General features: G+C 39.9%; 1 protein-coding gene and 2 non-coding genes across 9 annotated transcripts in view; all 3 read left to right on the top strand.

Moving 5' to 3' along the window:
• Window positions 1–1,343: 1,343 nt before the first annotated feature.
• Window positions 1,344–25,750, top strand: part of PABIR2 (PABIR family member 2) — a 220,054-nt gene continuing 195,647 nt past the window's right edge. The window contains exons 1-11 of one of the 7 annotated variants that reach the window (XM_057718098.1): window positions 1,344–1,477; window positions 3,644–3,734; window positions 8,160–8,216; window positions 8,520–8,563; window positions 8,648–8,702; window positions 8,973–9,074; window positions 9,373–9,458; window positions 9,997–10,061; window positions 12,527–12,623; window positions 21,829–21,969; window positions 22,768–24,556. In XM_057718098.1, coding sequence (XP_057574081.1) covers window positions 1,380–1,477; window positions 3,644–3,734; window positions 8,160–8,216; window positions 8,520–8,563; window positions 8,648–8,702; window positions 8,973–9,074; window positions 9,373–9,458; window positions 9,997–10,061; window positions 12,527–12,623; window positions 21,829–21,969; window positions 22,768–22,837 — 906 coding nt within the window. In that variant the 5' untranslated portion in view covers window positions 1,344–1,379 and the 3' untranslated portion in view covers window positions 22,838–24,556. Of the gene's footprint in view, window positions 1,478–3,643; window positions 3,735–8,159; window positions 8,217–8,519; window positions 8,564–8,647; window positions 8,703–8,972; window positions 9,075–9,372; window positions 9,459–9,996; window positions 10,062–12,526; window positions 12,624–21,828; window positions 24,557–25,750 lie in introns of those variants that run through there. The other 6 variants (XM_057718099.1, XM_057718100.1, XM_057718103.1 and 3 more) reach the window with 6 other exon arrangements.
• On the top strand, window positions 12,247–12,390 carry LOC130842806 (small nucleolar RNA U109). The gene has a single exon (XR_009050581.1). It is a non-coding gene; the product is annotated as a small nucleolar RNA U109 (small nucleolar RNA).
• Window positions 16,274–16,408, top strand: LOC130842805 (small nucleolar RNA U109). Its single transcript, XR_009050580.1, has one exon. It is a non-coding gene; the product is annotated as a small nucleolar RNA U109 (small nucleolar RNA).

The following is a 25,750-nucleotide window of genomic DNA, read 5'->3' on the forward strand; positions in this document are numbered from 1 at the left end:
TTTTACCCCACTGCTTTTGTTTATTCACTTCGCTTTGGTCTAGTGCATCCAAATGGATGATCTGAAAAAGAAATCTGCCCCTCCAGACATAGACCAACAAAGTCGAGGGATTTAAGAAATGAGCAGAGATCACAGAAGTCAGAGCATACTAACTGGGAATGAAAAAACGCGGAAACCACGTGTTTCTTTTTCCCTTGAACACTGGCCCAAACTCCTCCAGAAAGACGATGCTCCAGTACCTCCAAACGATTGGTTCTTTTCAAAATCGGGCGCCACGGGTCCCCGGGCCAATGCAGTCAAGAAAGGCTCGAGGCTCCCTGGAAACGCTCCTCCCCTTTGGAGGAAGTTTGCTGGGCGGGGCTCCCACGCATGCTCCGTGCCCGCGGGCCCATTGGCGCGGCCGCCGGGCGCGTGCGCAGAACCCGAAGGGTGTCCGGACGCGGAAGACCTAGCCCTACAGAGGTTCCAGCTTCTGAAGCGTGGGAGGCGTGAGAAGCAGCAGGTTGTAGATTTCGGTCTTGGCCCCGAGGGCTTCCCCGGGCCATTAGAACCCAAGGAAGGAAAAGGAGGCACCGCGGCGGCGGCTGGCCGAACCCCCCACCTGTCCTCCAGGCAGGGAGGGGGGGACGAGAAGGGAAGAAGCACGGATCGCAGGGCTGAGGAGCCTCTGGGACCGGGTCCTGGAGCATGGGGGGCTGGACCGGGTCCCCGAGCATGGGGAGCTGGAGCCGCCGAGGCCGCCCGGCCGGGCCCTGCCCGACTCTCAGCCCCTCGGTGCTAGTGCTGCCCGGGCAGCTGGGGTGTCTGTAGCCCGGCCCCGCTTGAGGTCGTTGGCCGAAAGAGAGCAGTATGAGTTCCGTCGCTGCCTAGTTTCCTCCCCCTCCTTCTCTTCTCCCTCCTTCCTCTCTCCTCTTTCCCATACCTCGTCCTTCTTTCACTCCCCCTCGCTCCTCTTTTCCCTCCACCCTGCCCTCCTCCTTTCCCCCATCTTCTTCCTTTCACCCTTCTGTCCTCCTTTTACCCTCTTTGTCTTCCTGCTTTTCCATCTATCCTTTTTCCCTCCCTCTTGCTCCTTTACCTCCTCCTTACATCCCTCTCTTTCCTCGTGCCTCTTCCTTTATCCTGCCACCCTCCACCACCTCTTCATCCTCCTTCCCTCCCTCACTCTAATCCTCCCTTCCTCATCCTCATCCTCCTTCCCTCCTCCTCCTCTCCTGCTTTTCTCCGCCCCCGCCCCCGCCCCCAAGCCTCCGCCCCTTAGCCCCCGCCCCCAGCTGCCAGTCCCCAGCAGCTCAGTCCTGCAGTGAGAGTCTTGGGAGTCCATAGCTAAGCACCAGGAGCTGAGCACTGTCTGCCGTGCCTGCCTGCAAGTCTCCGACATGGCTCAGGAGAAAATGGAGCTGGACTTTGAGCCTGACACCTCTGATGGGGGCACCCTGAGGAGATCCAACAGCGCTCCCCTTATCCATGGACTCAGGTGAGCAGGGTTGGGGAGGATGGAGTGCTGGGTTCAGGGGCTCCTCGACCCCCTGTAAGCAGTCTTCCTTCCCTCAAGTGAAAGTTGGAGCTCATTTGGGCTCTCCAAGCTGAGGGGGTGGGAACTTGTTTGTTTGACAGTGACTTGGGTCCCAAGGTGGAGTGAAAGTTTGACCTTAAACTCTGGGCAGTGTGGGGAAAATGGGGCCCTTTCTACCTGGGGCTCTGTTGGCCCACTCTAAAAGGAACTACAAGAAGCTTCTGGCTCTTCTAACAGGTTGCTTGCCCTGCCTAATTTACACCACTGAATGTCAGACTGAAGCCCCTGGAACTAGGATTGCAACTTGACACCTGCCTCTAAGAGCTGCTATTTCTAAGCTTAGTTTAGGAACCCTGGCATTAACACAGGTTTACTTCAATAAATCGCAGTTTATCTGGTAACTTGGAATTAAATGGCATATTCATGTCCTATTAAGTGACTGGGATTTGTCATAATGTTTAAAGACCCTAAAACTGCCTGAAACGCATTCCAGTCAGTAAAAGAAGGGTGGTCAGTGAAAGCACAGGTTTTTGAAAACAATCAAAAGGATTGACCCTTGAATTTTAGTGTAGGGTCTTGTGTTTTCATGCAAATAAGTCACCAGAGGGTCTATTTTAAGGTAGACTCTTGTGATAGTGAAGGTTAGGTTGGCAGACCTCTTGAGCCTATTACATTTCACTTTTGTAAGTAGACAATTCATCTTAGAGCCAATTTATGAGACCCCGTAGAAATGGAATGACTCCAAAAACAGGGGATGGGAGTAGAATTAGCCAAAAACACTAATCAGGCACAGTGAAGGCAAAGAAAGAGGTAATCCGTGTCTGTCAAACTGATTATAATATCCTTATTTTGGGGAAAAAACAGATTTACCTTTTTTCTTTTTTTTTATATTTTGAAATTGAGGAAATGGTGGAGTGACTCTTTGCTTTCCTAATGCTGTCCTCAGCTCTACATTTATTTTTGATACTTAGAGGAATAAACTGGTCTTTTCTGGTTGTCTTTTTGAATCTTGTAAGCCAGCAATTGCTGGGGACTGGGGTGATCCTGTTGACCTGCATTTAGGCTGTTTTAGAAATAACATGCTGGGGTTTTTTTGAATCAAGATTTAAATAATTATTTGAAAGGTAGCATGATGCGACAGAAGGAGGAGTGAGGTGACCAGGCCTAGTCCCAATTTTCTCCCTAACTGGCTGTAATCAGGAATGAGTCACTTAGCCTTTCCGAGTCTCTGTTTTCTCATTTGAAATTTCAGAGAGCTGAATTAGGTGATCTCCATGGTCCCTTGAAGCCCAATCCATTTCAGCCCTGAAAATCCTTCTTGACCTCTTGTCCTGGGCATGGCACTCTGCTAGGGACTGCAGGGATGACCCAGACACCTCTACCAAGGGGTTTAAAACACATGCACACTTTCCTTTACTAAAAGGTAAAGTTGGTGTCTCAAGAAGCATCTGATTTCCCATTGTGCTCTTTGGGTGCAAAGGAGGGAATGATTGCATTAGGTTTTGTGGAGTGAAGAGAGGCTTTGTGGAGGGTCTGGCATTTGAGATGGGTGTTGAAGGAGAGGAAGGGTTTTGACAGATCGTGGTGGGAGAGAGGGCATTTGAGGCAGAAGGGGCCACTCCAGGTGTGGTAAAACTCCAGGTGTAGTTGAGCAGGAGGGTTGCAAAGTAGAGCACATGTTTAGGGCAACAGTGGGAGATGTGCTGATAGGGCTCCTACTAGAGATCAGGGCTCCTCAGCCCTTCTCACATCCTGGCACACGTAGACGGCAGTAACATTTGTGGGTAGGTCCTCTGGAGTAAATAGATGAGCCTGTCAGTGTCTGGTGGTAACTGGTCTGGGGGTGTGAGTTCTGGCCAGAAGGAGCTGGAGGCAACCAGCCTGGAGCTCCACCCCGTACTTCTCCTAGCTGTCCCCCAACCCCGAGGAGATCAGTATCTCGGCCAACCTGTAACCCACAGCACACCACTCAGGAAGCTCTGAAGAGGACAGTGAGGAGGTGATGCATTGTACCAAACGAGGAGCCATCGACGATTTCAGCGTTAACCAGAGAACTGGCATTATTAATACAGTCGAAGGATATCTTATATGAGAAGACATAATCATTTTGTTTTTTTTATTTTTCAGTGACCTTTCACAGGTTTTTCAACCTTACACATTTAGAGCTCGGAGGAATAGTACAACCATCATGCGCCGTCACAGCTTGGTAAATATAGGAGTAAGTATCCTTAGTGGTTGGGATCGGGGCGGGGGGGGGGAACACTTTCAAGTGTAGTTCTTTCTTGAGATGATGTGCTATGCACCATTGTTTACAAAAGAAACAAATGATTTTACCTGTCTTGTTTACTGCTTATGCTGTGGCCATTTTCAGCTTTGGGTGCAAAAAAGGAAGTCTGGTTCGAATTTTTTGTTGGCTGTGGGATTTGGTATTTTTAAACATCATTCATTGTTTTTTTGTCACGACTTGCATCATGGGTGTGAGGTAAGTCAGGATTAACTTCTGATTTTGGCTGAGAACAGTAGTCTTTATTTGTCCTAGGATGTAAAAATCACATATATGGTAGCAGAGTGTTTATTTATGTTGGACAGTGCTATCTATTCAAAGTAAAGTCTACTTGAAAATGCTTGTATTTGTAGTCCCAGGAGAGGTGCTGATGGTGACTGGTCTGTATAGCCCACAACCATCAGGGAACACCTTTTTAGTTAGTCATGTTGGGAGAAATTATGATGCAGTTTTTATATAGTAGCCCTTCACATGTGAAGTCCACTTATCTGGTAAGTGCAGTGCCCTGGAAGATATGAGATGTAAGCAAATAGACCTTTAAATGCCTGAACCAGATTTCCATAGTCTGTGCACAAAGGTTCATCCGTTTATTTATAGGAGAGGCTCTCTGACCTCTGAATCATCTAAAATTTATGCACAATTATAATAAGCTTTCAACCCAGTAGTATGTGAGAAGCAGCAAATCAGAAGAGGTACATTTGGGTTAAAGGTGTATTAGCAGCTGCTAACAAGGGAGGAGAGGGGAAAACTGAAAAGCGGACAGAGGTTTTTACACAATTAGTCCGTGGCTTCGTATTACGGCTGAGAGCCTGTTAATAGACCCTGAGGGTATCACTGGCATGGAACTGTAAAATAATTGATGTTCCTACAGATACCTGGGTCATTGACCTTTCCTTAAATTGTAGTAATACCTACACTCGTATGGTCTTTTACATCTTACAGTGCACTTCCACATGTTTAATTCTCATACCAACCCCACTGAAGTAGGCAGGGCAAAAGATCTTTCCCAATTAAAAGAGGCAGCAGCCAACCTAAGTCACTTGCTCCGTATCACACTATCAGTCAGTGGCAGAGCTAGGACTACAATAGAGATCTTGCAGTGCCATTCCGTTTGGTAAAATCTGTTTAAGAAATGGGGGTGGGGGAATAGAACACTTTTAAGAAAGATTTCCAGCTGAAGTGGCTACGGATACTTCAAGGGAGAAATGGTAGCTCTCTGGAGGTTTGGTTTACTGCACCTCCTTCCCTGAGGATACTAGAAAATAGAACTACTCATTTTTGCTGTATATGTGAAAAATGTTTCGACATGTTCTGCAGCTGTGTTCCTGATCTCGGTAGCATAGCAAAGAAGGGAAAATGCTTTTGCCCCTCTGCACTTCACTTGGCTCTTTTCTAAGATGTGAAGATCCTTATCAACTCTGCGGGGGCGGCGGGTGGGGAGGGGGCGCATCTCTCACTAATAGTCTTCCCCCTGGCTGCACTCAAATGCACGAGTTCGCTGAAGGGGCAGCGTGGCCCCACGGTTCTCTATTGACCCCATGCGGTCTTCACGCCGTCCCCGTCTCCTCTCTGGCTTTCTGGTTTGGGGCACCTTCCCCAGCACCCTTTGGCTACTTTTATCATAATATTGATTATGCCATATGCATTATATCAGCGTGTGCTCTACAAATCTTAATGTACTTACCTGTGTCCCGTCTTAACCTGCACAAAGTCAGGTGTTGCAGGCTGAAATGGAAAGGGATGGGGGTGAGGCTGATGAAAGAGACATGCAGGAGGATCTTCATGATTTGACAACTGATTAGCTAGAAAGGCAGGGAGAAGGAGGACTCAGAGAGAGTGAAATTTCATTTCTTGGTGACCAGGGAAAAAGTGTTGCCTTTATGAGGAATTGGTCATTTGGAGGGAAAGCAGTTACATTCTTTCCGGGGGGTGCTGGGTTCAAGGTGCCAGTGGCCCCATGCTGTTCTCCAAAGCAATATTCAAACATCTTCTCACCCCCTTTCACTTTCAGCAGATGACCCTTCTCACTTCTCAGAGCAGGCAGACACCTCTCTTCCATAACTGGCAGCTTTCTTCTCCTGAAAGTGTCTTTCCCTTCACATGGGGTGCTTTCTGCTAATAGTTGGCAAGTTGTCGGACTCCCCTGTGCCTTTGCTCAGTCTGTCGTCTCTGTTCTCTCTTGTGTCTTCAGTCTCTTCCTCCTTCTCGCGACTCACACATCTCATATCTGGAAAATAAGCTTCTCTTTTTTTCAGAGATCTGTCTTTCCCTTTTCCTCTTCCCCTCTCCGAGCTTTTCCAAAGCTTAATCCACATTCAACTGCCTTTAATTCCTTGCCAACAATTCAGCCAGTTTATAATCTCACTACATGTACCACAACTCCATTTAAAAACCATCCTGCAAAAGTCCCCAGCGCCCACTTGACCACCAACGTCAGGGGCCTCTTTTCTGGTCCTACTTGAGTCCTTTGCTCTACTTCATGCCATTAACTGGTGCCTCCTTGAGGTGCTTGGCTTATTGCTCAGCCCATCCATTGTTCTCGTTGCTGGTACTAGACACAGCTCTGCTGTTCTCTGTCCCCCTTCTGGGTCAAATTGGCGAGTTATGTGTAATATAGAGGTACCCTCTAAACTTGTGACTTTCTCCTCATTCAGCGCAGTCAGCTTCTGGCAATCCTTACTTTGGCTTTCCTGATTATTTCGTTGCCTTTGGGGTCTCTTTTGTTTCCTGACAGACACGTTCATGCTCTCTGCCACGCTATCCTGATGGAGTCTTTCCTGCCTTATTCACTTGCCTAGTAGCTTAGCGTTTTTCAGATGACCTTATCAAGAGTTCGCCAGCAAACATATATTACTTCCAGAATGCAAACAAAACAAAACAAACAAAAAAAAAAAACAAAAACTTTTGCAGCGGGTTTTACTGGTAAAGTTTTCCTCTTTTCAAAGCCTAGGAGAGGAAGAAGTGAAAGAAAGGGGTGGGAAAGGAAGGGATCTCTTTTGAGGGAAAATCTTATTTCAGTGGATAATTAAAAAAAAAATTTTACCTGAATTAGCTTTTGCCTAAAAACTTAGAGCATTTTACCAACATTTTATACTGCTCGCTACATGAGTATTTTTTAAAGTTTGAATAGGATAGGGCCTCTTGTAGCAGGATAATTGTCCTATTTGGTTTTATAGTATTACAAGTTCATGTGCATTTCATCATGGAATAAATAGTAGTTGTTTACATTATGGCTATAACCTCCCCGCCCCCTGCCGCCCCCCCCTCCACCGTAAGATGTTGATATGAATTATACCTTACATTTCATGATCAGATTATGATGACTTTAAAAATATTTATTTATTTACTTACTTACTTATTTATTTATTTATTTTTGGCCATGTTGGATCTTTGTTGTTGCGCACGGGCTTTCTCTAGTTGCGGCGAGCAGGGGCTGCTCTTCATTGTGGTGGCTTCTCTTGTTGAGGAGCACAGGCTCTAGGCTCATGGGCTTCAGTAGTTGTGATACACGGGCTCAGTAGTTGTGGCTCGCAGACTCTAGAGCACAGGCTCAGTAGTTGCAGTGCACGGGCTTAGTTGCCCTGTGGCAGGTGGGATCTTCCCAGACGGGGGCTCAAACCCGTGTCCCCTGCATTGGCCAGCGGATTCTTAACCACTGCGCCACCAGGGATGTCTGATCATGATGATTTTGAAGGAACGTAATTTGGCCTCCAAATCATTTCATCTTTGTGTTATTAAAAAAATGATCTAAGGGAAAGCAACAGTTATCTTAAAAATGCACCTTGCCTCTACATTGATTTTTTTTTTTCTGAACTAGTAAGCTTTGTGGTGATAGTGTTAGTGATCAAATTTTAGAATTGACTTAGGTCATGTAAGTAAACTCTCCTTATTGCAGTTTTAAAGTGTTTTTGATAAACATTAATCATAGACAAAATATTATATTGGGCTTATTTGCTCCTCTTCCTCCATCGGTGCATTGGTAACAAAAATGAATAGAATCAGGGTTTTTTGCCTTCCCTTCATATAGAGTTCCTTATTTTAGATAAGTGGGGTAATGGCTATTTCTAAGACCTGGAGTCTTTTTTTACATAAACATACACAGCCCTGCATTCATTTTGGGAAAAACGTTAAAGTCAGTGCCTGTCTAGCAACAGATGGTGCTTTGAGGTTGGACACCTGGTATACTTTCTGAAGACTGAATGTATTGCCTCTCTAGTGCATTAATGTTCAGTGATTTCAAGATCTCGATTTCTAAGAAGAATATGAAAAATTATCTAGGAAGAGGTTGTACACTGGCACTGACAGCCGACCGCTGCTTTGTGATTCAGAAAATAGTAAATGTTTACTTTTTCTTTCCAGTTGCTGTCATCCTCACCTAATCGGATTCCTAGCAGCAGACTGCATCAAATCAAAAGGGTAAATTTTGCTTACTGGCTCAGATCTGTAATTTTCTGCATTCTACATTTTGATTTTATTTTCATTTTACAGATTTAGATATTAAAAATGAATCCGGCTACCACTCTGCTTAGTTGTGGACAGGTTCAAATTCTTATGAGTGGGCAGATAAAATACAGACGTGGCATGGGTGACAATCTTAGAATGTCAGTCCCGCTGTACGGTGATGATATCAAGTGAGGCAGAAAAGTCCTTTTGGTTGTCTTTGAAATAGAGACCTTTGTGGATACATTTTATGTTTTCAGCACATGTTTGCTTTTGCAGGAGGAAGGCATGGACGTTATGAACAGAGAAACTGCGCATGAAAGGTTAGTGCTGCACAAGAACAGGGTGTGGCCTAAGGTATGTCTTGTTTCTGAGCACTGATGGCCATTCATTTTTGTCTGTTTTAGAGAAGTGCAAACTGCAATGCAGATAAGTCAATCATGGGATGAGAGCTTGAGCCTGGTAAAGTTTCCACGTGTCTGCTTGTTTTTTATTTTCTAGAACCCGCCATATTGTTCATTGGCTTCATTCATTTTTTTTCATATACCTCTGGCCCTCCTGTTTCCAAATTTGAATTCAGTGTTTGATTTCTGCTTTTCCCACTAGAATGTGAGGTTGCAACTTTTTAGAGTCTATACATTTCTACTCTAAAAACATAGGCATGTTTGTGTAGTAAAGAACTGTGATGTGTTGAGTTGTGAATTATGAGGAAATAACACTTTCTATTTATAGAGTGATAGTGATTTTGACAAGCCGGAGAAATTATATTCTCCTAAAAGGATTGACTTCACTCCGGTTTCTCCGGCACCATCACCCACCAGAGGATTTGGAAAGGTAAGTTCATTGACAGAATATTAACTCTCTTTCACACACTTGAGCTGTTTACTCTCTAAAATACACAATATGCACAGACACACAAATCACCTCAATTTTGATGAATTCAATGACTGGAAGGAAAATTAATGAAACTCTATAGTAGTAATTTGAAAAAAATCTATCTATCTGTGTATTCTCTCATAAACACGTATGAGAGACAGACAGGTAAACAATTCTAAGGATGCTGTCGTCATTTTGGTAAGAACCCTTTGAAAACTGGAGCACTAAAACTATTTTAATATATGTTTTTTCCTAGCAATGTTTTTCCCCATCCTTACAAATGTTTGTGAGCAGCAGTGGGCTACCACCAAGTCCCGTTTCTAGTCCAAGACGCTTTTCCAGGTAAGTAAACCTGCTTTTTAATTGTGGTTGAAAGGCTGTTCATTAAATGTGTCTCTTTGGTGAACTTTCCCCCCAGCTTTTTATTATGGAAATTTTCAAACAGCAAAACTGAAAGCATTTCACAGTGAACACCCATATACTTAGCACCTATATAGTCTACCATTAACATTTTACCCTATTTATTTTTTTTGGGACTTAGTGCCAGTTTATGTTCAGAGGGGACACACACACACTTGAAAATATATTCTTTATAAGGATAAGGACAAAATTTTTTTAAGATTGTAGACCAGTCAAAATCCCAAATAACTTACTAATAAGGTTTATCTTTTTTAAAAAACTGTTGTGGATTATAAAACGAGTCTTTAAAATAGTTTAAAACCCCATGTTATTCCAGATTGTCATATGCCAGGTCAGATCATGTATTGGCATTTCAGTTACTCAACCTATAACACAGACGTCCATTTGTCCCTATATAGCTGTCAATTTTATTGATTTACCAAAAATACTTAATGTCATCCTGTTTGTTTATTCTTTAAAGCAGGAGAAGCCAGAGTCCAGTCAAGTGCATTAGGCCCAGTGTTCTTGGTCCTCTTAAAAGAAAAGGTATGCGTCATCCGCCTTCTGCTATTGAACGTAATTGAGCTTGAATTACAGATTAGAATTTCTGTCTGAAATTAGTTCAAGGCATGACTTCTTTTTTCTAAAGAAATAGTGAAATATTCTTTCCAGTGTATGCTTTACTGATTCTAAATTCTAGGAATTAGTTGTTTCATACTGTCTATATTTTTTACACTTCATAACAATCTTATTCATATATTCATATTATCAATATATATTCCAGAAATTCTGCCCCTCAGTGATCTGAATATAAAAGAGATGTAAGTTGATATGTTGCAGAAATTTTGTGTTAATGTCATAGCAAATAAGTCCAAACACATGCTGTATGCTCAGATAGAAGCCACCACCAAATGATGCCTTGGCAAAGAGAATTGCCTCCCATTCGAGTCTCTATAGGGTTTTTGATATAATAGAGTGCTCTCTTTTTGTGTGTGTGTGTGGTTTACAAGAAACACACTTTTTTTCTTTTTTTAAATGTATGTTTTATTGAAGTATACTTGATTTACAATGTTGTGTTAATTTTTGCTGTACAGCAAAATGACTGTTATACACATAAATACATTCTTTTTCATATTCTTTTCCATTATGATTTATCCCAGGATATTGAATATAGTTCCCTGTGCTCTACAGTAGTACCTTGTTTATCCATTCTATATGTAATAGTTTGCATCTATTAACCCCAAACTCCGAAGGGGTACTCTCTTAATTATCTTATTTTAAACCACAAAGCAGCAAATGAAAATGATCTCGCTCAATGCTAGTTTTAGATGCTTATAGAGGGCACCCAATGGATTCTATTTAAAAAAAGGCAAAGAAATTTAACACAAGTTTAGTCATTATTCCTAGGGATATGAGCACATGATTGCAAGTGTTGGATGTCATTTTAAATGAGAGTTTTAATGATAATTTTAAAAAACAATTCAGTAAGTGTTTTTTTGTGTGTGCAGATCATCTCCAGGGCTAGTAAACAAATCAGCTTTTCTAATGTTAAGTAAACGGATCCTTGAAGCTTTGGTGAAAACTTTCCAGTGATACACAGATTCAAAGGGCTATATTTCAGACAACTTAAAATTAAAGGTGGTGTGCTCTGGGGGATAGATGCTGATACGGTGACAATATTTGTATTTACTGAATAAATTTTATTTTATAAACCAATAGTCTTTTTCCTTAATGCTGCAAGGAATTATTTATAATCCTAAGAACCTTCTCAGGAGCTATTATGTGAAAATAAAACTTGGTAATTAAAGCTAATATTGTTATTAGTATTAATTTTAAATATGTTTTAGGAAGTTAGTGGAATTTAATATGGTTGTTCAGTTTCAAAGCTATTCCAAAATATACCAGCAGATGGAGGGATTCTTTGCTAAAAAGGGCTAAAGTCTTTTGCTAATGAGGTGTTGAAAGCCCAGCAGCAGCTTTGAAAAGCTGCATATTAAAGCATGGAAAAAAGCAAATGAAAACATAACCTTTCTTGAATTTCAGTAATTTTCAGAATAGCTCCAGAGGAAAGATAATATGAATTAATTAATAACATGGGGAAAAAATGAATGTTGCATTTGTTCTTCCTTGATCTTTTTCCATCATAAGAATCTTGTAGAGGTTTAAGTTCATGGTTGCTAATTTCCTAATGGAGTGTAGATAGACCCATAAATTAAATTGTCTTTAACGTTCAATTTTAAAGCTCAGATAAAGAGCTTTGAAACCAAGATGTGTGTGTGTTTTAAATCATAGCTTATTTGGAAAGAGGCTTTTTCTGTCTAATTTAGGGTTGTTAGTCTTTATACTCCCAGTGGCAAAATGTTAAGCGTTATTTCTTCTGATGCAAAGTTTTTCTGTTCCCAGTTCTGAGAAAATCTATGGGATTGAAGTAGCCAGTACAACATCAATTTTGTAAATTAATTAATAATTGCTTTCAATTATAGATGTGCTTTCAAACTTGTATTTTCTAATCTTCATTTTCACTAAGTAGCCTAAAGCAACCTTTGATTTATATGCTCTTTATCAGACTGCATACTTTTGAATCCATTTGACTTCAACTCAGGAAATGTTCTGATATTAAAATATATAAAATCAAGAGCCTTTACTAATCATCTAGCATAAATTGTTATTCACCGTGAGCTTCAGCTATTAGGGGATACTTTATTTCTGCTGTGGTTAGTCTTGATTCATTTTGCCTAATGCAATCAGTGTTCTGCTCTTCCATTAAAGAACCTGACTATGTGGGCAGCAGGCTATGTACAATAAATGAGAAGGTATTTTTAGGGCTGCTGGCTCTTTAGTCGAGGTTATGTGGCAGTATATTTCTTCTACATTAAAGCACATGGAAAAACAGCTTTTAAGTACCAACTGGAAGTATTCTGATCTTTGGTTAAACAAAGATCACCCCATTTTAGCAGCAAGCCTGTATCTGTAAAATTGCTTTGTGGTAGCATCATGTCTTTCTGTTTTAGGCGAAATGGAGACCGAAAGCCAGCCCAAGAGGCTCTTCCAGGGCACTACCAGTATGCTGTCATCGGAGGCTGCACAATTGTCCGATCTCAGTTCATGGTAAAAAATGAAGTAAAATCCAAAGGATACTAGGGAATGATGTATTTGAAAAGAACCACAGCAAGAGTATATTGGGATCATCTAAAATATATCCAGCTTTTTATCCATGCTCCCTAGAGGTGAAATCTCCATAGAGGTGTAGAGACAATGTGAGAAACCAGATTGTTTGAAAGTCACCAGGACTTCCTTTGGAAGTGTGTGTATCTTTCTGGCACCTTCACCTTCATGCCTAGCTGCTGTTAGGTCAGCCTCTCAATAGGCGCTAATGGTGTGGGAGAGTGTCAACAGCTGGGTGGCATGAGAAAGAGTTTCTGGGTTGCCCTGGGTAATACACCTTGATTGTAGCTGCTCTGCCTGCATTTTGTGTCATATCCTTTTAACTTAGCAGAGAACACCAGTGTTCTCTAAAGCATGGCATTTTGTAAATAGCATTGTCTGTTGTTATAAAATCTTTTTTTAAATTTTGGGTTTCATTTAAATAGTAATACTTCCAGATTCCTGTGGCCTGTTCACATAACTTTTTTTTTTTAAGTCTTACTCACCCAAGTTTAGACGTCTAACTTAAGGCCCTTTCGTGTTTTTGTGCAAAAGTTAACTTCTTTTCCTGAACCCGAAGTTGAGTACTTGGGTGCTGACATACGTATTGGAAGAAAGAGGAAGGGATAATAGCAGTGGCCAGGTGATATTTTGAAATCTTTCAGTACGTTTCAGTCAACTTAGTGAGCACCCATGTTCTGGATGCAGTTGTGTAGTGCCTTTCATAACTATTTGTTCCCTGAGTTTTATGGCTAAGGTTTTTTTTTTTTTTTTTGAGTCCCAGAGGGCATGCACTTTAAAATAAAAAAGAAATGGTACTCTCTAAATGGAAGAATCATGTAAGCCACTTATAAGTTATATAGACTGATGATTCCTTCTTTCCAAATCAGTTATTCATTGTTTTGTCCAAGATAACCTCTACTTCTAGTTGACCCAAGAGGTCACAGATTATTGTAGCTTATTAGACTTGTTGATCAGTACCACTCTAACCTTGGAACAGATGCCTTTTAGATCGTTCTAGCTATTTTCAGTCCCACACTGTCTCTTCCCTCTCATCCCTGTCTGTCCTTGGTAGCTCAGTGTGCTAATTTTGGTACAGAGTGCCTTTCCAGGTATGTAGATGATTGCAAAGAGAAAACTTCTAAAGCTTGTCGAGAGGACTAGTGGGTGAAACTCTATACTGAGTGGAAACTGCATATCACTTTTATGGTAAAGTGTGTTTTAATATAGGCACATGACATAATAAATAGATTTGCTTACCCAGTTACTAACCAAGTAACCAAGTTCATGTTAAAAGATACAAAAGCATTTGCCAAGCTAGAAACATACAGGGTGAGGTGATTTTTTTTTTTTAATATTGTCGTAGGCTGACTGTGCTTGATGCCATGAAACAGGTTCACCCTAATGAGTAAGGAGGGAAAGAGAATTTATGGTATTTACCCAGGGTCCTCTTCCCTTATTCAGACATTTATTCCTCTGAGCAGCACAACCTAAGCTGTCTATGATGGTGGCTGTTGTGAGGCTTCTTCTTCTTTTTTTTTTTTTTCTTGCTGCACCACGCAGCTTTCGGGATCTCAGTTTCCTGACCAGGGATTGAACCTGGGCCACGGCAATGAAAGCCCAGAATTCTAACCACTAGGCAACCAGGGAACTCCCACGAGGCTTCCACTTCTATTGCCACCACCTCCATTCTCCATAGACGTGTGGCTGGCTGTGGGAGCCCTGGGAACATCAACATTGCAGATGAAGGGCATTTTTTTTTTTTATTGGCTGCATTGGGTCTTTGTTGCTGCACACAGGCTTTCTCTAGTTGCTGCGAGCGGGGGCTACTCTTCATTGTGGTGCGCGGGCTCCTCATTGCCGTGACTTCTCTGGTTGTGGAGCACGGGCCCTAGGCGCGTGGGCTTCAATAGTTGCAGCACATGGGCTCAATAGTTGTGGCTCACAGGCTCTAGAGCACAGGCTCAATAGTTGTGGCGCGCAGGCTTAGTTGCTCCATGGCATGTGGAATCTTCCCAGGGCAGGGCTCGAACCCATGTTCCCTGCATTGGCAGGCGGATTCTTTTTTTTTTTTTTTTATGATAATTTTTTATTTTTTTTTATTTTTTTGGGGGTACACCAGGTTCAATCATCTGTTTTTATACACATATCCCCGTATTTCCTCCCTTCCTTGACTCCCCCCATCTCGAGTCCCCCCCACCCTCCCCGCCCCAGTCCTCTAAGGCATCTTCGATCCTCGAGTTGGACTCCCTTTGTTATACAACAACTTCCCACTGACTATTTTACAGTTAGTAGTATATATATGTCTGTGCTACTCTCTCGCTTCGTCTCAGTTTCCCCTTCACCCCCCGCCCCCTCCCATACCTTGAGTTCTCCAGTCCATTCTCTGTATCTGTGTCCTTGTTCTTGTCACTGAGTTCATCAGTACCATTTTTAGATTCCGTATATGTGAGTTAGCATACAATATTTGTCCTTCTCTTTCTGACTTACTTCACTCTATGACAGATTGTAGTTCTATCCACCTCATTACATATAGCTCCATCTCATCCCTTTTTATAGCTGAGTAATATTCCATTGTATATATATGCCACATCTTCTGTATCCATTCATTTGTTGATGGGCATTTAGGTTGCTTCCATGTCCTGGCTATTGTAAATAGTGGGCAGGCGGATTCTTAACCACTGTGCCACCTAGGATGTCCCGAAGGGCACTTTTGATCTGTAAACACAAAAAGTGTCACCTCACACTGGAGAGATTTGCTTTATTCATGGCCACTCATAGAGTGCTAACAAGCCAACATATGGCTCAAGTAGTACATTAAAAAGAAACTTATTACTCAAAATTCATAAAAGTGTCAAAGATATTTAGGTGATTAAACTTTGAAGTGATGTTTTCAGTTACTTTGGAGCATCTGGACTTTTGAGGATGTTAAAGCTGACAATTGCACTAAGGCTTTTGGAATACCTTGTGTACTAAGATTGCTAACATTTATGTCTTACAATTAAGAGAATTTAAATATGAGTTATTCATGATATGTAAAAATTGGATTCTGCTTTGGCAGAAACTGTTTTCCTATCTCTTGAAAGCAGCTTCATTGATCAGACATGCATATTCTTAGAAATAGGGACAGAGACAGGAACTAGCTGTTGCCAGGGATAACAATCTACTCGATAACTAAGGAAACCATTTGTGTACGTCTTAGGGAGAGAAAAGGTATCAGATCATTGGTAGGTGTTATCTCATCATTTCAATCATTATAGTGTGTTCCCTGCCCCACTCCATAAAGAAAAGATGGGTTTTAAAACTTTAAAGTTTATACACTAGATAACGATCTTTAAACTCTTACATCTTTGAAGTGTAAATTATCGCTAAATATGAAGTTTCAGTATGGACCCATGTGGAATTTGTGTCCAGTGCTCCAACTGCTGTGCAAAGAATAGTAGCCCTCCTTTTTATAAACCTATTTTTTACTAAAAATTCTGCAGTCTTTGCTGACCAAATTTGGGGAGCTTTGTTAACCACAAGACAGGAATTACATCATTCTGCATTTAGTCCTTATGAACGTCAAGAGTTTGACCTCGGAAGTACACCTTTGCATGGTGGTTTGATTCTTTTTGCATGCTGGGAACTCTTGTTCTGCTCATCATTCTTTTGAGAAGAAGACTATCTGTGGCATATAAAATAAGGGAGTTTTCAGGGCTGCTAGCCATGTAGTGAAGATTAAGTGATAGTCTATTTTTCCTACAGGAAAGGAAAATGTCTCCCATGAAATTTCTTGCCCAGTGCCTTAGTGCTAACAGGACTGCTGACTTAACCTTTATGGTTTTATTTTAACATTTTCCATTAGATTTATCTTAGTGATATTTAAAATTATTTTCAATGTTACATGTGTCACGGCAAGAAAATTTTACCATGAATATGTGACATGTACAAATAAGGTTTAATCATGATTTATTTAATGATAGAAATGTTTACATATACTTGAAGATGTTTATGTGAGCAGCTTAGACTTTTGTGCTGATAGTTGTTTTTTTTTCTGGTGATTAAAAAGTAGTATTTTTAATTAAAATTTTTTTCTTCCAATTTTATTGAGTGTAATTGACATACAGCACTGCATAAGTTTAAGGTGTACAGCATAATGATTTGGCTTATGTACGTAAAGAAATGATGGCCACAGTAAGTTTAGTGAACATCCATCATTTCATATACAAACACATTTAAAGAAATAGAAAAAGAATTTTTTCCTTATGATGAGAACTCTTAGGATTTGACTTAACTTTCATTTATATTGTACAGCAGTGTTCATTATCTTGATAATGTTGTACATTACATCCCTATGTGCTGATACTTTTAAACTCCTATCCCCAAAATGACATATTTGGAAAGGATCATATTTAAATATGTAATCTTAAAAACTTAGAGGTTATACAGCAAGATAATGCTGGGTCTTCGTAAGGTAAGATAGTAGAGACTAGAGAACATACCCTATGGACCAGTTTAACCCACACTGAGGGGTAGGGGGATGCTCTTGTAGTCTTACCTTATACTAAAATCTGTGCTGGGGCTGATTTCTAGCGCATTTACCTGCCTGCCATTTATCTGATAGAACCCAGTTTACAGACTGGACAAGACACAAAGTGGCTCAACCAGATGGGTGATAGCATGAGTCACACAGGACAACCTAATTTTGTTACTTTATCACTGAATGTTTTAATGATTCCCTTATACTTTCTCCCTTAGTTTTTTTAGACAGAGGGCACTACTTTAACTGTCATAACTATTTTTGGTAGTGGTTCAAATACTACTTCAATTGGTATAGTCAGTGGCTGAAATGAATTAGTTTACTTTTGTTTCATGTACTCCTATGTCCAATCTGAATTGTCTGTGTCCTTTGCTTTCCTGCCGTTGTTTGGCTTTGGGCCATTAGTCTAAGGCTCATTAGCACCTCTATCAGAGCTTCAACTAGAAAAGAAAAAAAGAGAGAAACTTAAATTGGACCATGCTTTGTTGCTTTTAGAAGCCCTGATAGGAGATTTAATAGACACAGTGAAAATCACTTTTGTACAGGGATCTCTCTGTGGATTACAAAATCACGTAAGTCTTGCTTGTGGATATATTAACAGTGGGTAATTTGTGACCTGTAGTCACTGCGCCCAGGACCATGTATAGTAGTGCCAGATTAATTAGAACAGAAACTAGATTTTAGTTTAGTGAAAATACCTGGTTAAAGGCTTACCAGGCTCTGAATCTAAATTGCATTGGAGACCAAATGCAAGTATGCTATTTTTCTGTCAAAGAAACACAATTATATATGTTTACACGTAATAATAGAGAAGAAATTCTTGAAAAAAATATATTCTTGAAAAAATATATGAAATGAAATGTTTAGACTCATTTTTTTCTTGGTAACTTCCCCATTAGCCTATTTCTTTAAGGTAATCAACAATGTTAGAAGACAGATTGCATGGCATGAGTCATGTTCTATGTTTTTGAATGAATACAGGATTCACCTAAGCAAGAACGTTTTATGGCAAATGGAATCTTTTAACCCAGGGATCACCGTAAGTCTGGTTGGAATAAGAAAGTATTTATATTCAGATTATCTGCTTGGTGGCCAAATTTTAATCTAAGACTGTTTCTTCCTGCCAAGTAGCAGAGAGCGTGTCCTTCGGCTTCCCAGCCAATATGTGCTTTAGGAAAGTAAATTCATTTTAATATTAGTCTAGGCAGAATGCTGCAGAAGGAAAAATCACATATGTTCCAAAGGCAAATATAAAGGTCTTTCGATTTTCCAATGTCATAGATTATCTGTGCAACTTTCTTTCAATACTTTGAATAATTCATATTTTAGACCCATTTTGCCATTTGGTTTAAAAAATACCAGAGCCAGCTAAATTTTCCAAACTTCTTACTTAAAAGTAGTATTATTAATGATGCATTTGACAGCAGTAAGCATAGAGTAGGAGGACTGTGGAATATATGGTTTCCATTTTTACTGGGTTGGCCAAAAAGTTCCTTTGGTTTTAAAGTAAAACTAAAAGACACATTCTTCATTTTTACCAAGAACTTAATTGAACAGTGTGTTCATTGTTTTGTGCCAGTACCTTCTGCATTTTTCGGGCAACTTCGTAATTCCATTTTCCCAAAACTTTTTATCTTTTTGAGCAAAGAACTGTTCTAAGTACCTTTTACAGTCTCCCAAGGAATTGAAATTTTTTCCATTAAGAGAATTCGGTAAAGACCTAAATAAATGGAAATCCGAAGGTGCGATGTCTGGTGAATACGGCCGATGAATCAAAACTTCCCAGCCAAGCTGTAACAGTTTTTGCCTGGTCATCAAAGAAACATGTGGTCTTGCCTTATCTTGATGGAAGATTATGCATTTTCTTTTGACTAATTCTGGACACTTTTTGTCGAGTGCTGCTTTCAGTTGGTCTAATTAGGAGCAGTACTTGTTGGAATTAATCGTTTGGTTTTCCAGAAGGAGCTCATAATAGAGGACTCCCTTCCAATCCCACCATATACACAACATCACATTCTTTGGAGGAAGACTGGCCTTTAGTGTGGGTGGTGGTGGTTCATTTCGCTTACCCCAGGATCTCTTCCATTCCAGATTATTGCAGTTTCCACTTTTCATGGCCCATCACAATTTGTTTTAAAAACAGAACGTTTTCATTACGTTTAAGTAGAGAATCACGTGGAAATACAGGCAAGAAGATTTTTTTCCGCTTAACTTACATGGAACCCAAACATCAAAGCAATTCACATAACCAAGCTGGTGCAAATGATTTTCAGCGCTTGATTTGGGTATTTTGAGTATGTTGGCTATCTCCTGCGTGGTATGACATTGATTGTTCTCAATTAATGTCTTCATTTGATCACTATCAACTTCAACTGGTCTACCCGACCTGTGGAGCATCATCCAGCGAGAAATCTCCAGCACGAAACTTCACAAACCACTTTTGACATGTTCAGTCAGTCACAGCACCTTCTCCACACACTGCACAAGTCTTTTTTTTTTTTTTGCATTTCAGTTGCATTTTTACCTTTCTTGAAATAATAAAATATAATGTGCCAAAAATGTTGCTTTTTTTCTTCCATCTTAAATATTAAAATGGCTATACAAAAATTCACCAATCTTGATATTTTTTAAAATGCATGCTGATATGACAACTGTCACAATGCCATCTAACAAAATTGTTTTGAATGAAGTTAAAGACAACTAAGCTCTACTGGAGCCATCTTACAGGAAAAAAACGAACCTTTTGGCCAACACAATATGTTTACTTTTCCAAAGCCTGTTTGTATTCTGTTTCCACCTGAAAACAATCCACAGGCAAAAGAAAGAAATGACATTTTGAAGAAAATTAAGAGAAGCTGGGTTGGGGAACGTTACATTTTATTAAGCGTGGTACAGAGCCCAGAAACTTGCAAATGTACCATAGGTTGCTTAACAGTGGAAATATATTAACTTGGAAATTCCTAAAAAGAATAATATTAAAGATATAATATTTAGTCTCAGAGCAGTTTAGGTGAGGATGGGCTTTTGGAAAGGAGCTAGTGATCAAACTTAAACTAGAACCTATATTTTCTGATTCACAATTCCTACTCCAATTCTATGCTTTGTTTTCTTTTCAAAAGTAAAAAAAAGTATGTCTGTGTAGATCCTAAAACTGCCTGACTCCCTCACCAGCTTTTTCTCATCATGTTCTCCTTGCTCTCTGTGCTATAGCTGTACTAGCCTGCTTTTGGCTCCTAGAAATACCCTTGCTTCTTCCCCAACTTTACCCAATTAATGCCTACTCATCTTTCAGACAAGTCAAATATCACTTTGGGGGAGCCTTGTTCTTCTGTATTCCTCCAAATTAGATCAGGTCACCCATGTTATATACTCTCAGAGCCCCTTGTATCTTTACTGCCTTGATCACAAATTATAACTATATATTTGTTAGCATGATTATTTAAATGTCTGTCTCCTGTACTATACTGGAAATGAGATGAGGGCAGGGATCGTGTCTGTCCTATAAAACATTGTATTTCTGGTATCTAGCATACATTCTACGCTTGGCAGGTACTCTGTAAATACTGAAGAAATGAAATGCGTGAGTGAGTGAATTGGGGCCAGATATAGAGCATAGAGCTTACGTGTTGGATTGATGGGAATCATAGCCAGGAAGGCAGCCTGCTGTCAGATTGTGAAGGCTGTCAATTGTGAATGCTAAAGTCTGTAGCCAGATTCATGAGGCAGGCCGGCTTGATTGTTGGGAGCCCTGGGAGCCTGGGTTAGATGGGTCAGGTATCCCTAGGCTGGGATCTAGAGGCTCTTGATGCCCAGATCAGGAGTCTTAGTGGAAGGATAGGCACAGAAGCCAGTTGTCAGGATTAAAGAGGCAAGTGGGCTGTGAGGGTATTGGGTCTGTGGATAATAGAGCACTCCTTTTAGAAGCTTGACTGGATGGTAACCGAAGGGATCAAAGAAACGAGTCTTTTAGAAATAGGAGGGAGACCTTTGAATTTTGAAAGCGAGAGGAAAGGAAATAGTCTAAGAAATTCATGAAATGAGAAGAACATAAAAGGCAAATAATGGAGGAAATTAGAAAAAAAATGTGTATTTGAATTGAAGGCCTCTTGGGAGTGGGGAAGTGATAAAATCTAGAGCAGCTGAAAGACTGTTCTGGAATGGAGGGACCATGAAGCAGTATACTTGCTAGAGTACTTCCGACAGTCTAGGGTACCTCAATGAGTAACCATTCATCTTACTCCAAGGCTGATGGGAAGGTAAGAAGAGAAATATAAAAATTTAAAAACTTAAAAAAGAAGAGAAATATAAAGGTAGAAATCACTTGAGCTGAATGTAGGGGAACTCCCTCACAAAAGCCATGACACATCTAGAGGAACATTTACTGGTATGTTGGACCTTCTGGGTCCTCCAAGAGAGCCCCCAAATGATACAGAACCTTGAGTGTCTTACTTGGGATTTGTGTGACGTTGTCCTCTTGCAGGTATCTGAATATAGTACATTCTGTAGTTTTGCTGTTGCTTTTATGCTTTTTATGATTTACCAATGCTGTACTGATCCGTGAGTTCTTGAAACCATGTCGTCGCATGTTATGTTTGCCTTTACCCTGATAGATGCATCTGCTTATAATTCTTTTTGCTTTGTCCTCAGTTCAGATATTTTGGATGGCAGTAGTAGCAGCAGTGGCTTGTCCTCAGACTCACTGGCTAAAGGCAGCACAACTGCAGAGGTTCCAGTAGCATGCTCCAATTCATGCTCTCCGTTCATCTTGATGGATGATCTCTCACCCAAGTGACTTACCCATTTCTGATTCAGTGTTCTAACTGCTGTTTCCTGCATAAAACATTCAGGGAGGAACGCAGGGAACTTTGATCCATAATGAGGATTAAAGTGTTACCGATCTAAACCATTTCAATGCCGTTCTTTTTTGGCACCTCTCTTCTCTAAAGTTTGATTTTACGAGTGTAGTAACCTTAGTTATGTCTCTTTTTGCTGATCTCATTTTGAGCTAGTAATGAAATCTCAAATACTCATTTTTGATTGCTTAGAGTATATATGTATATATATTTTTTTCTCAGTGCCTCAAAAAGCACCTATTTTAGAGTCTATACGTTTAAGGAAAGCATTAATATGTATTTTCAATAATAGTTCTTTTTTCCAGCAGTGACATGACAGCTAGAGTTGATCAGAAATTCTCTTGCTTGAGAGATTTGTTTTCTCTGTTGACTACATAAGTCTCAAATCTCTTTCTCTCACAGTATTAGATGAATCGCTTTTGATATAAATTTTTATTTTTCTGCATCAGCTTAAAATACATTATTTTGTTTCCCTTTCCTGTTTGAGCCGCTTCCTTGCCATTTCTCACAGAGGGGAAAAAACATGTGGTTGCTTTCATTACTGTCCATTATCGCTTCTTTGCTGTCAGAGTGTAGGATGCGAGGATTGATTTTAGTGCTGAGAATGTAAACGGACTTGCAGGATGCTGGGATTAGTCACCGCAGCCTCTTATGACTTAGCTACCCCAGTTGATATTGTTCTCCTCAAACCTGTTGCCCTAAGGAATATATAAAATATTGTTAATGTTTCTAGGTGGTGTTATCAAGGAGAAGAAATTCCTGCCTTGACCAGATGTGTGGAGCATCTACAAATGAATGAATAATGTTATTTACACACAAACCACTGTGTAGAAAAGCGTACACGGAGCTTGACAGCTTATCTCGGGTGGTGTAATGAGGCCTGAGGGGCCTTGGGGTTCAGTGTCATGCTGTAAAGACGTATATCATAAGGTAGGGTAGAAAAGGGGCTTTCTGTGTCTGACTGCCACATACTGTTTCAATTGCTGCTTCTTTCTGATTACTTTTTTGTCATTGGAGTTGTTTGTTTTGTCGTGTGGTGAGTTGTGCTGTCGACTGTGTTTTGGTTATCGTGTTGCCACCAGAATCAGAGTCCAGTTCTTGTACCTGCTGCCTTATAGGAAGGGCAGTTTAATATCTACAAGGAAGCTTTTAGGAGCTGCGAAAGTCAATGTCATTGTGCATTCTGCTTTTAAGAAGCTGTTTAAGCTGTCAACAGTGTACATGATAGTCAGTCTGTGGTACCATAAGTTATTTAACGTTTAAAAGAGGAAAATCCCGATAGAGCTGTTTTAAAGACCTGAGTGTAATCTCTTATTGTTATTTATTTTTTAAAACTGTGTGCAAAATGTCTGTTGTGATAGATTTCTTTTAATGTTCAGACATCGTGGTTGGATTGTCTGTATTTAACATGCAAATTTGCCTGCTAGGACCATAATATTCCATTTTTAAATGAATGTAAGAAATGAAAACTACTGCATTTGTGTCTTTTGAAGGCAAAGATCCTCGAATTTTAAAGGAAGGTGATGCACTTTGAGGGTACTCACAGACTAGTAGTACTGTAGGGCTTGAAGGGAAACCTATTCTCTCTGAATTATAAGGGAGCATCACTTAGCTTGCAATAAGTAGTTCTGTTACAGCATCAGGTGTGTTTATTTTAAATTGTGATAACCTCCATAATGGCCATTAATGGCTTTATTTCTCATATTGGCTTTCACTTGTGCAAAGTCCATAATCCTTCAAACCTAACATGAATGTATATATATTATGAAGATTGTTCTCTAGTATGCCATTTTAAAGAAAAATTACTTCGATGGTATGCAGTGTATTTACTCTGTTTGTGAAAGAACCATGTTAAGAGTTTCTGCTTATATAATACTGAGAGATGGTTTTCTCCTATAGGGTATTTATCCACCAGCTCTCTACTGTCTTCTTTGCCTTAAAGGGACACTTTTGGCCGTCATTTTTTGGCTCTAATTTAGGACTCTTAAGACATAACCTTTAGAATGTAATGATATTTAAATTTATTTTTGAAATTCAGCGGTGGGGTAGAATTGGGACAGGAAAATTAAATTGTTCCACTGGTCTAAGAACTAGGAAGCAGGATGACTCACTTTACTGTTTAAGCCAAGGTTTGTTTTTATTGTTTAAAGTGACTAGAAAGTTTAGTTTGTGCAGGGGTTGTTTTGGATTAAATAAAAGATAGAGATGCTAACCTTCAGATGAGCTTTGTTGACAGTACTCCTTTATTTTTATATAAAGTCTAATATTTGAAAAGTGATCATTGTTATAAAGTAAAATTCTCTCTTCCTATTCTAATATTATATTTCAGGCTTCTATTTGAAAACAAGTACAAGAGATGATATGATAAGAAAATTTAATAGATGTTCTTTTTGCTTGACTGACTTATATAATCACTGTATTTCATGATAACTGCTTTTGGAATAATAATAAGTTTTGTGAAATGCTGACCTTGTGTATATCTTAGAAGGCAAATTTAATAAAGTGTGTACACATGCATAAAATTCTGTAAAATTTTGAAGCCCTTCTCTTTTATTCTTATTATTTTCTGCCTCCATATCCCAATATTCTCTGTGTCTAATTGCAGTCCAGTTTTGAATAAAAGGATATCAGGAACACAAAAGAACTAATAGCTATTTTGAAGTTTGGGCTGTTTCCCAAAACAAAGAGAAACCTCTCTACATAATCTGTCAAATTTTCAAGAGCGTTTTGTAGATTTTGACAATTTAGAACATTCTTGCCAAGGCCACACATATTTCTTACTTGTTTTGGATTTATTTTATCTTATGTTTTTTTTTTTAACATATTCATAAGACTGAATTGTTTTTGGAACAAGATGGGGGGGGTAGACAGGCAAAAAATAAAAGCCTTTCATGCATGACTCGGGTTTTAAACACTCACTTTTCTTGTCAGTATTTAACAAATATATGAACTGTTTTATTTCACACTTAAAAGTTGCGAGAATAGCCCAAAGAACTGCTGTACATTTTTCACCCAGGTTTCTCAGTTGTTGTTATTTAACCACATTAGTTTCATCATCCCTCCCACTCTCTTGTATGTATGTATGTATGTGTGTGTGTGTGTATATATATATGTATGTGTCACACACATTTTTTTTGAACCATCTGAGAATAAGTTATAGACATGATACCCCATTACTCTTAAGTGCTTTGGTGTAAATTTCCTAAAGACAAGGACATTCCACATAGCCACACTGCAGCTATCAAAAATAGGAAATTAACCTTGAGACAAAAACTATCCCACCTAGTGTACAGACCCTGTTCATATTTTGCCTGTGGTGCCAATAAGGCTCTTGTAGCAAGAGGAAAAATTTTTTTCTTCTGGCCCAGAATTCAGTCCAGGATTATGTGGTACACTAAGTCATGTGTCTTTAGTCTCCCTCAATCTGGAAGTCCCCCAGTCTGTCTTTGTCTTTTGTGATCCTCACAGTTTTGAGAAGTACCGGCTAGTTATTTTTGAAAAATGTCCTTCAATTTAGGTTTGACTGATATTTCCTTTTTATTAAATTCAGGTTATGCAATTTGGGCAGAAATATCCCAGAAGTGGTGTTGCGTTCTCAACATATTGCAGGAGGCACATGGTGCCACTTCGTCCTATTACTGGTGACCCTTGATCCTTTGGTTAAGGAGGTGTCTGCTGTGTTTCTCCACTGTATGGTTAGCGTCCTTTGAAATTCA

The sequence above is a fragment of the Hippopotamus amphibius genome, chromosome X (assembly GCF_030028045.1).
Source record: "Hippopotamus amphibius kiboko isolate mHipAmp2 chromosome X, mHipAmp2.hap2, whole genome shotgun sequence".
Lineage (NCBI taxonomy): Eukaryota > Metazoa > Chordata > Mammalia > Artiodactyla > Hippopotamidae > Hippopotamus > Hippopotamus amphibius.